This window comes from Vicugna pacos, chromosome 27 (genome assembly GCF_048564905.1).
Source record: "Vicugna pacos chromosome 27, VicPac4, whole genome shotgun sequence".
NCBI lineage: Eukaryota > Metazoa > Chordata > Mammalia > Artiodactyla > Camelidae > Vicugna > Vicugna pacos.
In genome coordinates this window covers 5727844-5740800 of record NC_133013.1, presented here as the reverse complement: position 1 = coordinate 5740800, position 12957 = coordinate 5727844, and the positions used below count along the sequence as shown (strand labels likewise).

Sequence of the window (12957 nt, the reverse complement as noted above, 5' to 3'; positions counted from 1 at the left end):
GGCCACATGGCGTGCCATGACTGCAATTCTAATGTAGAATTCTGGTGTCACTGAAGAAAGATGTTCATGGTATCAAAGGTCAAAGAGTCTTTTTGACATTCTACCAGTTGCTCAAAAGTCACTCTGAATTTTAACTGAAATCATAACTGAAACTTAACTTTTGTGTGGTTTCTTGCAGGACATGTTCTTTACTTTAAGATGCATAGTTCTTGGGGGGATGGGAGAGCTATTTATTTATTCACATTTGAACTTATGTATAACATCAGCTTAGTGCACTGTGTAGGACTGGACAGTCAGGGGACACATTCATACTTTCAAGAAACGGAGTACCTTCATTTGACTGTCCCTTATGATTGGATTACTTCATTCTGATGTTCTTATCTTGTGGTTGGCTTTATTCCTTTGATAACTATGTAAGTTTAAAAAGCTGAAACTCTCAACTGTTCTTAGAAACAAGGAACAGTACATATACGTCAATTTTGAAACAGAAAAAAATAGAACTACAAAAAAAAAAAAAAAAAGAAAGAAACGGAGTGCCTTCCGTCTGTCAGAACCAGGCTGCCAGTGCAACACAGACTGTCTTTTCTTTATCCTGACAGCAATCCCACAAGATCAGTACCCTGTCACCATCACGGAGTGGCTTATCTGAAGATGCAAATCTCTTCTTAAGATAACCTAGTAGTTAACAGTAGTAAACAGCAGCGCTAGGATTTGCTCACAGGACAATTTTCTACCCACTAAATCCTTTTCAAACCCTTTCACAGCTTCGTATTCTCTCACAAACCCCACAGAATGAAAACATTGCCAACTGAAATGATATGACACACTTTCAAAGTTGTAAGGGAATCTATAGAAACAGAGCCAGGTGTCTGCTTTAGTGGCAGGGCGGGTGGTCCAGGGCTGCATGACTAGTCAGGCTGGACCCCATGCCTGCAAGCAAGTCACACTGTAGGTTGGCTTAGACCACCAGGGTTCCGGTGCTGGGCCCACACCCTATAGCTCAGATCCCAGGCAAGTCATTTCATCTTGGAGCTGCAGGCTCTCCAGATTTGAGACAAGGACTGTCACGGCGTCTCCCTTCCTGGGTTGTTCGGAGCAGTGAATGAAATTCAGCCCCAGGAACGGCTTAGCTCAGCCGGACAGCGTCAGTGCCCCCGGATGTCACTCGTCCCCAGACCGTCCTGACTGGTTGGACAGAGGTACCCCGCGTACCTTCAGGCCGGGGTTCTTCCTCATCCGCAGCCTTCCCATCCACATGTCGGTCAGCAGCATCTGACTGCAAGTGTGAGCGATGAAGTCCCGGTGCTTGGCGGCCACGGCCAGTTTGAGGCAGGTCGAGTTGCTCCAGTTCTTGAGCTCGTAGGTCAGCAGTTTCATGGCGATCTGCTCATCGTGCTTATAGGACTGGTCAAGGAGCTCCACGGCCAGCTGGCCGAAGTCCCTGCAGGGAAAGAGAGGGAGGTGGGGCGAGGCTGCAGGGGCCACACGCTCTTCGTGGCAGCGCCATGCCCACAGGATCGTCACAGGCATTCGGACTCCCAGTCCTGGGCCAGTGGGAAGCTCCTGGGTATGTCTCTGGAGGTGGACAGCCAGGGGGCGAGGGTCTGACTGCTCTTGCTGCAGCTGGAGCTTTAGGTGGACCCCAAGTCTGCCCCTCAGGCCCTGGGACAGAGCAAAGACAAAGTCTCTTCCCTTAAGCGCAGATGGAAAAGATGGCACAGGGAAGTTTAAAAACAGCACCTGTGGGGTGACAAGTTGAAACAGTGGTTGTGCTGGGGAGGGGAGAGGCGGACGTGGAAAGTGGCCCCAGGAGGGCTGCTGACACAGGTAGGGTCCTGTTTCTTGAGAATGCTGGTCATACTGGTATGTTCTGTTTGTGAACCATCACCAAGCCCCAATTTTTCTAACAGGGGTGCAGAGGGTTAAACCCAGGACGTTGTGCATGCTAAGCACATGCTCTACCACTGAGCTACACCCACCCACCCCAAGCCGCAAGTGATGCACACGTGCCTTTCTCAGTAGGTGTGCAATGCTTCAATAAGGCACGCTCCGTGCTGTGATGGAGACAAGGTCTGGTTGTCCTGGCAACCCAGAGCTGGGAGGGTCCAATTGCTGGAAGTGGGGTGGGGGGTGGGAGCCAAGGGTCGTGCGGAGGAGGTGACATAGCTGAATTGTGAACACAGACGTCTTCCCTGTGCACACGACCCTGATTCAAGTATTTAAGGACAGGCCTGAGCATTCCTTGGTCCTTCAACATTTTTTGTGGAGTGTGTTTAAGATACAGCCACGTATTTTTGTTTCTCCATTTTATAGACAGTTTTATGCCAGTTATGACAGAAAGGGAGGAAGTACGTGTAGGGGAATGGCCTTCTCTGTTCCCTGGAGACGCATGCTTTCTGAAGTACTTTCAGGTCTCAGGTCCCACAGGCTGCAGGGGTCGCCAGAAAGGGCCCATCCATGGAGGCAGGGGGGCATCTCCCTATTTATAGAGAGGCTTGAATACCTGACGTTTAAAAATCAGCTAATGATTTTAGAAATCCAGTTGGTGGGAGGCGGCGGGGGTTAAGCTCGGTGGTAGAGCGCATGCTTAGCATGCACAAGGCCCTGGATTCAGTCCCCAGTACCTTCATTTAAAAACAGAAAGAAAGAAAGAAGTTCAGATAAAAGCAGGGTGCTTCACAAAATGAAGATGTCACACGTTGGCAGAGGTGTCTGTATAGGATTCAAGTTCATGTGTCTATAAAGTTGCACCAGGACTTCTGGTTTCTGGTCCCACACTTAAGGGACTTGGAAGTTGCCACTCTGTCCCCAACAACAAGTAAAAAGTGCAACAGAAGTTTCCGAGAGTCATCAGAGGATTAAGGCCACAGGACAAACTGCTGTCCCCCAAGCTGGAGAGAGCGAGACACGTGGACACTGAGAATCACAGCTCCCCAGAGCGGAACCACCAGCAGAAACCCCAGGGACCAGGGCCAGGTAGGCGGACCTCAACCGTAATTGGCGAACGGCTGGCGGCCCAGCAAGGATAAGTTTGCGAGTTCGTAACTCCAGGGGGACCCAGCCTTAGAGAAGTGTGTCCACACTCTTGTGAGTTTTACCTCCGGGAGCCCCACCAAGTTCCCACAGAGAAGATGGGAGAAGAATCCCCTCAAATGGCCAGCTGGGGGAGGGGTGGGGGCCATCATGAAACATGCCCAGAGCCTTCCATTCTTCTTAACAAGGCCTGCCCTCAGGGGAAACTGGTTAACCAGAGCCTAACCTATGGGTGTTTTATCAGACCCTAACTAAACTGGGGGAAGGGAAGTACCCAGCTCCAGCCCCCTGCAGTCATCCTGTCCCTCCTATGGCAGAGAAAACCAGAGGTACTTGTGAAGGTCAAGTTCAAGGGCACAGGTTCACTAAGGCTGTACTCCTCTGAGTGCATGCTTCCTTAGGAAAGTCTGTCTCATTGTCTTTGTGTTAAGGTTGTGTTTCCATGGTTTGCATAAGAAGGTGGTCAACAAAAACCGGTCCGGAAACCCCTCAGAGAGACAGAAGGAAAAATAGTGACCTGGTGTGTGGAGCTGGCTCATGCTCTTTGAAGTCCATAAAACCCCAAACCCCACTCCTGGACCCTCCGTGTGCCTGCCCTGTTCGTTCACAAGAAATAAAAGGGCATTTTTCCCTGACGTGTGCTTGCCCTAGTAGGACCAACTGCCCTAGGAAATGGCTAATCTCACAATACCGCAGGCAGACAGGCCTCACTACACACCCTGCCCTTACTGGAGTCATAAATCCTGTTATTTAGAATAGCCCCTGACAAGTCTTAACCTCAACTGTAACCAGTCAGGTACCAGTACACGAACACCCCCCACCCCGATAAAAGACCCTGCATGTTCACCCCAGCGCACACACTGGCACCTCTCGTCTGTGTGGCCCACTTTGCCTGCAGGCGCGTATCTATTCAACTCTTCCTTTGTCTCTTAAAACTTCTCTGTTTCTGGTCAATTCTTTTACCATCCACGACACCAGCCCGCCGTGTCCCCCAACGTGGTGGAGAAAGCAATTTACGAACAAGCTGTAAATGTTAACTGTGCTTAAGTGATAAGTGCGTTTGCCCGCCTTCCCTGCCAAGGGCCAGCACTCAGGACAAGAGTCTCCCCGGTTCTTCGATTCCTGGCAGACACTAACTTTGAGTTGTTGTCCAGGTCCTGGGAGATGTCATCCACCAGCTCGCTCTCCGAGGACTCGTGGGCCATGGACTTGTAGAGCTTGCAGGCCACCAGCGCCTTGGCCATGCTCTCCTCCCCTCGCTGCCAGAGGAACACCGCCATCTTCTGGCGTTTCATCAGCACGGCCCAGACCATCAGCTCGTGGAAGGGGTACTGGAATCTGCTCACGGCAGGGTCGTCCACGTCGATGTCGATCTCCTCCTCCTTTTTCTTCTTCTTCTTCTTCTTCCCTTTGGCCGGAGGCTCATCGTCCTGAGGGGAGAGGAGCACATTTTCCATGGTTCTCCCATAAACGAAGGCTTTCAGGACCACTGGGGGAGAGGGCAACTTCTCTGTCCGAGGGGACAGAGGGACTTAATTAAACACATCTATGGTTTCCACTTGGTCTACTAATTCTTTTGAAAAGATGCTCATGTTTATTATGACAAGTCAACCATTGAAAACCAAATGAACTGAAAAGGCGTGCTACTGTTGGAAGAGTTTAGACCCCTGAGTTGGAAGGGTCTTTTTTTTTTCCCCACAAGCCTCTAGAAATGGAAGGGATGCTATAAAACTCAGACAAAGAAAACACTTACATATGAATTGCACTGTGGGAGAGATAAAGCCCATAGCTTATTTCCTCAGGGAAATATTCCAATATCAACACTCATTTACCGGACACTGCTGAACTGGAGATTAATAGGAAAAACGTGATAGAGAGTGGAGAAAAGTGTCTTACATTTCCCCACAATGGTTTAAGGAAGCAAACGTTCCCATGTTGAGTGAGCTTTGTCTTTTCATGGCTGTACTCTAAATGGAAGATCAACATTTCCTGTTTCCTAGAGGGGTGACAGGGGACCGTTCTGAAAATGGAGCAGAGTCCGAAAGGAAGCAGTGTCACGACTGGGAGAGATGTGGGGTGGAACTCGGGATTGACAGGGAAATATATGGGGCTGAGACTATTCCAGGCTAAGACTTCAGTCCCCAGTGGAATAACAGAAACGGACATGTGCTCTTTTGCAAACAGCGTTCTCATCAATTATCCACGTTTATTCTTACCGTGACTCTGAGACTTTGTGAATTTCTTCCAGTCCCCCATAGGAGGAAGTTGTGGCCCAAAGTCTGAATAATTTGCCCACATTCACACGGCTGGAGTGATCGGGGCCGGGGTGGTGGGGCCTGGCTCTCCAATTCCTATCACATGTTGTTCATGAACTGACCCAAGTTTTATAACCTCATCATGACCTGTTATGACTTTTTTTGGAAACTATTGTCTCTTGCCTTGGATTTAAATGTTTTTTTTCCCCAATTTTCTAATTTGTCCCAGTAAAACTACAGTTTCGGTAATTTAGGGAAGGTTGGTCTTCATTGGGTAAAAACTGATATTATACATATTAAAAAATAAATATAGCTCTATTTTCAAGAATATATCAAATCAAAGAAAATTCCACTAAGGGCTAATGAAATATTGTAAAACAGAAACCCTTTAAAGCCTACCCTTCAATAGTATACTACATTATTAAAATATTAATTGTACGTAAATTCTCTTAAAATAATTCTAAGATTGTTAGAGAGAATGTAACAACAAGGGACTAACTTCCCTCCAGTTCAAGAAGTGCCACAAATCAACAAGAGAAAGAGAAACAGGGGAGGGTATAGCCCAGTGGTAGAGCGCACACTCATCATGCATGAGGTCCTGGGTTCAATCCCTAGTACTGCTATTAAAAAAAAAGGTATTATAAACGTAGTGAAAAATATGCTCCTAAAAACAGGACTGGGACTAGGCTATTTCACAGGAGACTTCTACCACACCTTCACCCAATGGATAGACCTGACATGATATGACCAATCTGAGAGAGCATGGAATTATGGAAACTGCACATCATAACCCTTCTAGGAACATAACTCCAGCAAAGCGACGCTGCCATGCTGAAGGTCAGTGTCAACCCTGAACCCAGAATCAAAACCTTCTACCCTGAGTCCATATGGAAATTGGGATGTTATTTGACTCATGAATTTATTTGAGAAGAGTCTTTACAACAGTCAGTCTTAATGTTCTGTGTTACGGTATTTCTTCCACCGTTTATATACTTTCATGTCTAGTGCTTTGTTCTTAAGCTTCCTTGTTAAGGTTACTTCTGGATACTTTTGTCCAATGATGAGGAAAATTTGTTGATTTTCCTGGGTTTTCTAGATACAAAGTATTTTTTGCCAGTAATAATTTTCTCCCCTTTTGAGGTATTCTTTCTTTCTTTCTTTCTTTTTTCATGTGGTACAATTTCCAGAACACTTTTAAAAACCACTGGGGAAAATTCTGATGCCAGCGATACTGGGGGTGCTCATCTTGTTCTTCAGTTTAATAAAAACGAATTGGGTGGCTTTTATTTTTTAAAGAAATGTCTATGATCTTTTCATGTAATTTGACTAAATCATCCAAGTGAATTTTGATGTGTCGTGCGGTGGATTTATTCAGGGAAAAGAAACTCATTCAATTTTATGTTAAACAATCACCCACCACAGAAGGCTGCATCTATTGGACCATGATGTCATAAAACCATTAGAAACACATCCTACTTACTTCCATTCCCAGAAGTTTTAGAGCTTTAGGCTGCATGAAGAAAGAGGAGGAAAAAAATCAATTGAATCAGATAACTAACATTATAGTACTGTGAGTTGTGCATGTGTAATATTGTTAACAGCAATAATAACAGATTAAAAAGTACTTTGCATTGTTAACAATTAAGGACAATATCCAAGGAAAGGAAATGCTGTCACTGGGGACTTCTGTTTCCGTCCGCCCAGGTCAGGTGAGGACACAAATTTGCAGACACGTGACCCCCATTTCAGGTAGAACCAGAGAAGTTCACAAATGGAAATACAGATGCAGAAGGATGGGGTTCTGTGTAGGGGTGAGGGCAGGGCTTCATGGAGGATTGTGGATTGGAGTTGGGCTTGTGATCCATGTGGGGTTTTGATCTGGGGAAGACATGGCTGATTTGGGCGGGGGTACTTGGTCTTCCATGACAGGGTGGGGACGGCCGTGGGAGAGCATTGGATGCTGTGATAATGGACTTAATGGTGAGTCTTCAGGTGGTGGGGAGCGCCGGGAGTTTTTGAGCAGGGGCTGCACTGTCAGGTTCCTGGCTTCTGAGGATTAGGGTGGTTCCAGTGGGAGGCTGGATGGGAGAAGGCAGAGACGTGGGCGCCCATGTGGACAGGAGATGGGGGCAGACACAAGTGGACTGCGCAGCCCGACGTGTTAGGGGATGCAGGCATACGGTGAAGACTTAGCATCCATAGGGACTGTGAGGCCTCACATCTGAGAGTCACTGCGGGCATGTGTGCCTGGGGGACAGGGTGATGAGCTAGTGAGAAGGGGAGCAAGGAACCACTCGGGACTCCGGGAACCACAGAACACCACCCGTTCGCTTAGTTCTACCCTCTTGGGTCCAAACAAGTTGTTGTAGAGGGTCCGGAAGCTTTTCCGCGTGTAGTTGCAGCGGTAGGCCCCTCCCATGAGGTACTCCAGCACGAGCCCGATGTCTATGAGGCTGATGTGGTAATCGGGAGGGAGGTTGCCCTATAAGAAAAGCAGCTGTGTCTCAGGCCCTTGAAAGGGTGGATGTGCAGCGTGGACCTCATTGCACAGCTCAGGCATAGTGGTCCTTCCTGCCCACGACGTGGGAGTTCATGTAACCAACAGGGCATTAAACAGTACTCAGTCTATCACCGTGTGATGGAGGCAGACAACGGGTTAAACCCTCCCAGTGAATAGATTTAGAAACTCATGAGGCTGTAGGGTAGAGAACGGGCTTGCTCGTGGCTGCAATGGCTTGAGATGTGCGTATGTACGTGTAGTGGAAAGATGGGGCAGCTGGTGTGAGATTTCTTTGTAAGAGTAGATTCGTTTTGTTGAGAAGGTGTTTTGATAGCTGCTTGCAGGGGTGAAGCCAGCTTTGGGGGCCTGGTGACCAGATTCTCTGCCAGAGGAAGTAGCCAGTGGCACAGGCAGGAGAACCATGGAAGGACAGAACAGCCCCGGGGCTGGGATGTTTCTAACGAAAGCTCCCCGTGGGGCTCTGGGACTTTCTGGGGGACCTGTCTGATTTCAGGAAGAGCACAAACACTACAAACGACCTGATGTGACCAGAAGTCGGGGGGGGGCAGCATTCTGTCACAGAACAGAAGTAGGTAAACTGAGGTAAGGCAGCGTGTGGGTGGGGAGGAGAAATGCTAAGAGAGGCATCCATGCACCTGTGAGTCCGTCAGAGCTGGCCAGCCCACTCTAAGGATTTTCTGCTGTGTGCTGTTTATTGCTTGGTTAATTTCATACGGCTAAAATGATGGTGGAAACCTGGGGTCCGTCCCATGGAGATGACACCTTCCAAACGTCCTCCCTTTACAGAAGGACTAAATCCTTCACTCCAGTGTTGCAAATTTGTTCAGCCCCCATCGTGAGCCTTGACCAAGTCAGGGATTCCACATGAGGGGATAAGGGGATACAGTGCTGCCTTGGAGAGCTCGCTGTTTCAGGGCACGAGGGCAAAGTCACCAACAGCCCTGATGCAGGAGCGTGTTCAGGCCCCACTCTGCCTGGGTGGGCAGGTGGAGGGTGAGAAAGGGCTTCCCAGAGAAGGTGACAATGAGGCAGGTAGGAGCAGGTGGAGCAGGGGCGGTAGGGGACAGCACTGCACACGTGAACAGGGCATGGGGCAAAACACGTGAGTGTCTGGTGTGTATCCCACTTGGTGGGGACGTGATGGGCCCAGTGGGTGCAAGTTTCTTAGCAGGAGCTTGAACTTCATAAGATGTGGGAGGAGCTTAAGTGGGGGCACCCTGTGGCTGGGAAGGGTAGGAAAGAATGTTATTCATACACATACATACATATATTCCTTCGCATTCTTTTTCATTATAGTTACAAAAGATATTGAATATAGTTCCCTGTGCTATACAGTAGGGCCTTATTTTTTTTTTATCTATTCTACATATAGTAGTTTGTATCTCCTAATCCAAAATGCCTAATTTATGTCCCGCCCTTTCCCCTTTGGTAACCATAAGGTTCTCTACGTCTGTGAGTCTGTTTCTGTTTTGTAAATAAGTTCATTCATGTCATTTTATTTTTTTAGATTCTCCATATAAGTGATATCATGTGATATCTGTTTTTCTCTGATTTACTTCACTTAGTATGATCATCTCTAGGTCCATCCATGTTGCTGCAAATGGCCTTATTTCATTCTTTTCTTATGCCTGAGTAGTACAGAGAAGATTACTGAAGCCATCCGGGTGAAATCTGAACTTGAACAGCTGTGGCTTTTCAACATGAGCACTTTCCAATCTAAGAAATCTGGGAAAGTGGGAACCAAGGGCACTGGTCCCTACTGGTTCCCTGTGCCACAGATTCTGCTCTGATCCAGAGAGTGTTGGTTGTAAAAGCCAAAATCTCACAGTATTTGAATTAGATATTTGTATGAAGTGTGACAGACAATCTGGGACTCTGACTGAAGGCCCCACTCTCTCCCTGGAGTTCTTTCCTCTTGCTCAGAACAGGAACACATGTCCTGCACTCTGCCCGCCCGGGGCTGCGTTCTGGCGGCATGAGTCACTCTGTGTTAACCTGGTTTGATTCTCCAGCCTGTGGCGACGTGACTCAAGAAACAGCAGAACAGCGAGCTTGCCGGGCCTTACAGGAACATGGACTGGCCGTCGTTGGCAGCTCTGGGAAGGGGAGAAAGCTTCTCTCACTTACTAACGAGGACACCGAAAGGGCCAAGAGCAACACAACTGCCCCAGTCCACAGAACACGCACACTGACGTGACGCCAGTCCTGCTAGGACTTCTGGAAAGAGGCTCAGGAAAGGAGTGAGGGGCAGATCTTAAAGGAGATGCAGACTAGGGAGAAGCAGGGGAGCAGGAAGGAGCCCGCCCCGGGCCAGGGCCCCTGCCTTGGTAACGGTGCCAACACGTAATCAGGCACTCAGTGCCCACCCATCGTGTGTGGGATGAACATTACACTTAAAGAAGATTAAACATTTTTTTTTAAAGTAAACTCTTTTTCTGGAGAGAGGAATTCATTGTTTCTTATGCCTCCAATAAGATGACAATACATTTGGAAATTTAAAAATTACTTTTAAAAATGTCCTATTGAAAGATGTCAACAGGTAAATGATGATAAAACAGCAGAATTAAAAAAAAACAACAAATAAAAAAACCAGAGCAGACTGACCTTTTTTACATCCCTCACCAGCAAATGAAGTGTGTTTGGTGGACCCAGTCTCTGAAAGAGAAACATTCAGCCATTATAAATATGTTTTCCTCTTTAAGTCTTGGAGCAAAACCCTATTCTACTTTCTAGAATTAATGAATTGTGAGATTTGGGAGGTAACCCACTCGCAGCCCATTTCTTTTACGGGACAGGACTGGTTGTGGCTAAGAAGTATCTTGCATGTTCAGAAATATGTTAAATGTCTTTTATCGAATGATTTTAAAGAGCATCTTCCGATGTACAATAATGTGTTAAGAGTTCCCTGAGTTTTAGCAAGCCACTGCCAAGGACCATTTGGGCTACTTAACTTTTCAGAACAGGGAAGGAAAAGCAAATTCACATTGTAATAAGACAAGCCACAAGGATTTTATGCACTTTCCTTCTAGTATCTGGAGCTCTTTGCTGTGAAAACTTAGTTTTACATTTTTCATCACAGCCTCATCAAAAGTGGGAGTCCGCAGGAACTCATGAGGGCTCACCCGGGTAACTTTTCACTCAGCTAATAATTTCGGGAGCTGGATTATGTCACATATAAACTAGTCCTCACGGACCACCTCTGAATTAATACTACAGATAGAAGCGGCTGGCCAGCCTGGCGGAGGTTGGTAAGGATGGGAGCTGCTGCTGGTCGATGTCAGGTGAGAACAGTTGCTGTTCAATGATGGGTCTCCAGCTGAAGCCGTGTTCTGATGGAGGTGCTCACAGAGCGCGTTTGTGCATCCATCGTAAGTACATCTGGAGGGCTAGCTTCCCTCGCTGTCCGTCCTCCTGGAACTCTCACCGTGTTGTACAGCTCTTCCAGTCTCGGGATGGTGAGAAAATGCTGCATGTTGACCCCATTTTCAATCAGGAGCTTCACAAAGTCCACGCGATCGAGGACCAGTGCGTCCAGCATGGCCTGCTCCAGAGCGTTCACCTGTGCGAACCCAAGAGCAAGCTGTGAGGGTGTCCCCCACAACCCATGCCTCACAGCCTAGAACATCTGCACAAGGCTCTCTTTGCTCTTTGTCCCGAGTAAACACTCCCCATCGCCCCCTCCTTCCTCCTTGGTTTGCCCCCACGTGTCTTATTAATGCATCAAAGTTTGACATATTAAAAACCAATTGGAAAGGATTCAAAATTACAGCCAAACTGGCATTGCTCTCCAGTTTCCAGGGTTAAAAAAAAAAAGTAAATAAAAGAGTTGATTAGCTTTTCTTGTAATATAAACATGAGAAAGAAACACCATGTAAGTTGTCGCATTCTTTTTAAAATAAAATTGCAATGGGGGAGGGTATAGCTGAGGTCCTGGGTTCAATCCCCAGTACTTCCATTAAATACATAGATAAATAATGAGGTCCTGGGTTCAATCCCCAGTACTTCCATTAAATATGTAGATAAATAAACCTAATTACCTCCCCTAAAATTTTTTAATTTAAAAAACAAAAACAAAATTGCATTCAGTACTTAAATCTGCAAACTCCAATCTCCATAAACATTGCTTTCTGAGCTGGTGGAGTGTAACATTGTATATACTATGATTTATACTATGATTTATCATTTACTTCTGTTTCCTTTAACAATAATAGAACCTGCATGTCTCTGTCCTCTAACAATGATACAACTCAGAATATTGTGAAGCCTTCCGCAGGGAGTTTGTTTCCCTGACTGAGAATGACCCCCTCCCCTCCCTCTGTGCCCCATCCCCCACAGGCCATGTGCCACCAGGGTGAGTGACTACGATGATGCCAGTCACAGGGCACCAGAAAGGCCCAGCTTCCTGTTCCGCTGTGTCCTGACAGCCGCAAGCTTGGAACCACCAGGTGATGTGTGGCTTGGCTTCCCGGCCCAGTCGACTGTAGTTACCCCTACATCCCAACCATGGGCTCCGACTTTAGTTCCTGAGTTGCATGCATTCGGTAACTGTCGGTTTGTTTCCCCGCATCAAACACCTGCGTGTCTGCCAGTCAGTGAGAGGCACTGCTGGGCAAGGTGCCCAGGCCTCCTTCCCAAGTGATTTTGTTCTCTCCCACAGCAGGGATGCTCGGCGACTGGGACACCCTAACAGCCCCTTGAAATACTGATCAGTATTGGATGCTTCACCACTGCCTCCTGGGCTCAGGGCCCCTGGTAGGGCTGTAGCAAAGGCAACAAGGTCTATCCCTCCCCGCAGAGGAGGGTGACTGGCTTCGAGGCCCCCGCGAGCCCGGGGAACGCGAGCGGAGACGCCCACGCACCCAGTTCAGCAGCTCGAGCTTCCGGGGGTCTGTTTCTTCCTCCACCTCCTCTTTCACCTTCCCTTTCTTCTTGCCTTTTCCTTTTCCTCTGCCCCCCTTGGTGGTCGCTGTGGGCGGCTTCTTCTCCTTCTCCGTGGCCTTGGTGTCCGTCGGGGGCGCCAGGCTTCCCAGGGGCTGCGGTCCACAGCAAGCAGAGTCGGAAAAGATATTAAAGCTGCCCAGGGGTCCCAGGACAAGCGCACCGACCTCCCCTCCTCTCTGCGCGCGTGCGCACACAGGTACAGGGGCT

General features: G+C 47.9%; 1 protein-coding gene across 4 annotated transcripts in view; it reads right to left on the bottom strand.

Moving 5' to 3' along the window:
* Positions 1 to 12957, bottom strand: part of TRPM1 (transient receptor potential cation channel subfamily M member 1) — a 60724-nt gene that overhangs the window by 30614 nt on the left and 17153 nt on the right. For 2 of the 4 annotated variants that reach the window (XM_072950656.1, XM_072950657.1), the window contains exons 10-16: positions 12669 to 12842; positions 11234 to 11368; positions 10414 to 10464; positions 7630 to 7770; positions 6769 to 6798; positions 4171 to 4463; positions 1213 to 1441 (exon numbers count right to left, since the gene is read on the bottom strand). In XM_072950656.1, the coding sequence (XP_072806757.1) occupies positions 1213 to 1441; positions 4171 to 4463; positions 6769 to 6798; positions 7630 to 7770; positions 10414 to 10464; positions 11234 to 11368; positions 12669 to 12842 (1053 nt within the window). The remainder of the gene's footprint in view (positions 1 to 1212; positions 1442 to 4170; positions 4464 to 6768; positions 6799 to 7629; positions 7771 to 10413; positions 10465 to 11233; positions 11369 to 12668; positions 12843 to 12957) is intronic. The other 2 variants (XM_072950658.1, XM_072950659.1) reach the window with 2 other exon arrangements.